This window comes from Cariama cristata, unplaced genomic scaffold, assembly GCF_000690535.1.
Source record: "Cariama cristata isolate BGI_N322 unplaced genomic scaffold, ASM69053v1 scaffold36860, whole genome shotgun sequence".
NCBI classification, from domain to species: domain Eukaryota; kingdom Metazoa; phylum Chordata; class Aves; order Cariamiformes; family Cariamidae; genus Cariama; species Cariama cristata.
Genome location: NW_009597017.1, coordinates 1 through 1,540, shown reverse-complemented (window position 1 = coordinate 1,540; position 1,540 = coordinate 1). Strand labels below are relative to the sequence as shown.

General features: G+C 53.2%; 1 protein-coding gene across 1 annotated transcript; it reads left to right on the top strand.

Moving 5' to 3' along the window:
- Positions 1-787: 787 nt before the first annotated feature.
- On the top strand, positions 788-922 carry LOC104167902 (chromosome unknown open reading frame, human C9orf24). Its single transcript, XM_009708303.1, has one exon. It carries the CDS (start codon positions 788-790, stop codon positions 920-922), a length of 135 nt encoding a protein of 44 aa, XP_009706605.1.
- Positions 923-1,540: the final 618 nt, after the last annotated feature.

Sequence of the window (1,540 nt, the reverse complement as noted above, 5' to 3'; positions counted from 1 at the left end):
TGCTGCATGTAGCTTAGCATCTCCCAGATTTGGGGGCCACATCAGTGTTTCTTGGGCTGCTCTTGCATTTTCTGTTGTCATTGTTTGCTCTTCTTACTCAAGAACCTGTTCCCAGGTCACGTTGCTTGTTACGTGATAATCGGGCCTGTCCTTCACCCACTGCAGGTCCAGCAGCACCTTTTTAATCCCCACATGTTTACCTTTAGGATATCTCCACTGCTGAGGTAGCTTTGTTCAGCCCAGCAGAAGGAGTGGGGGGAGAGGGGAGGCTGTTCAACCAGCTTAGTCATCACTCTGCTACTGCATCAACCCCCCCAAGGGGCAAAATTAGGTGTCAGGCTTTGCAGAAAACTTGTGATTGGCTTTAAATTCCTGAGGCCTAGAAACTAAAACCAAATATGATGAGAACAAACAGGGAGCACTGAGTTCCCCATAGATGTCCCTGTGCCTGAGCCTTGGAGAGATGTTTCTCAAGGCCTTCTACCACTAAGAAACAGGAAGATTTTCCTGGACCGGCATGGCTCTGGGAATGAAGATTTTAGGAAAATGACAGTGCAAGAGAGAGTGGGTGTTTGCAGGGTGGGAGACCCACTGGAAGCAGCTCACTGAGATGGCAATGCCAGGGAGCTTCAGCTCTTCTGCCCAGGCTTTGCTTTGGCCTCAGTGCCCAAAGACACACACCAAAGCGGATGGGGGCAGCTGCATGTCCACTGCTTGCCCCCTAAGCAGTGCTGGAAGCCACAAGCAGGTTAACTGCTCTTCTTCCTCACTGGATTTTCATCCTCCCATGGCTGACTACTTTATCTGCCCTCCTAGGTGGGACATGAGCCACTTCAAGAAGACAGGAGGAGTCCAGAGAGGCAGCTACACCATCCACCCTGAGTTTATCTCAGAGGCTTACTCTGCCCCGTGGCACTGGTGAAGGGCGAAGATGGGCTTTCATTAAAACTGGCTTGGGCAACCCTTCCCCTCAGACCCTTTCCTACAGACTGGGGAAATTCCTGGGGAGGGGGGAGAAACTTCAGCTTGGTGGGCACCTTGACAGCCCTCAGGGGCTGGTACCCTGCCAGCACTTGCAAGCTGAAGACCAAGGAAGCACACAAAGAGAAGCTCTCAGAGCATAGTAACGCAGCCAGAAATAGAAGCACTCGTTGATACCCGTGTTTGTCAGCCTCATGCTGGGCTGCTTAGGATATGCTTGCTTTTGCCAAGTTACCCAGGAAGAGCTGCCATCCATCTGGGATGCCAGCACAGACACAGCCTAAATAAGGAGGGGGATTTGAAAGCAGAAGATAATGAATGAAGGCATGAAATGCCCTTCTCTGACTATGATCTGAGAGCCTCTGTCAGCCACAGTCAGGAGCCTTCCACGTGTGCTGCTGTGGTCCCCACGGGAGGGATGCTGCAGCACAGAGCCATCTGGGGCTCCACTTTCCCGTGGGGCAGCACTGCTCCCACGCCGTGCCCACACCAAGCAGCACCCCGACCCTGCTTGGGGCAGGGAAAACCCCGTGAAAACCCCATCCCGGCACAGCCCCCC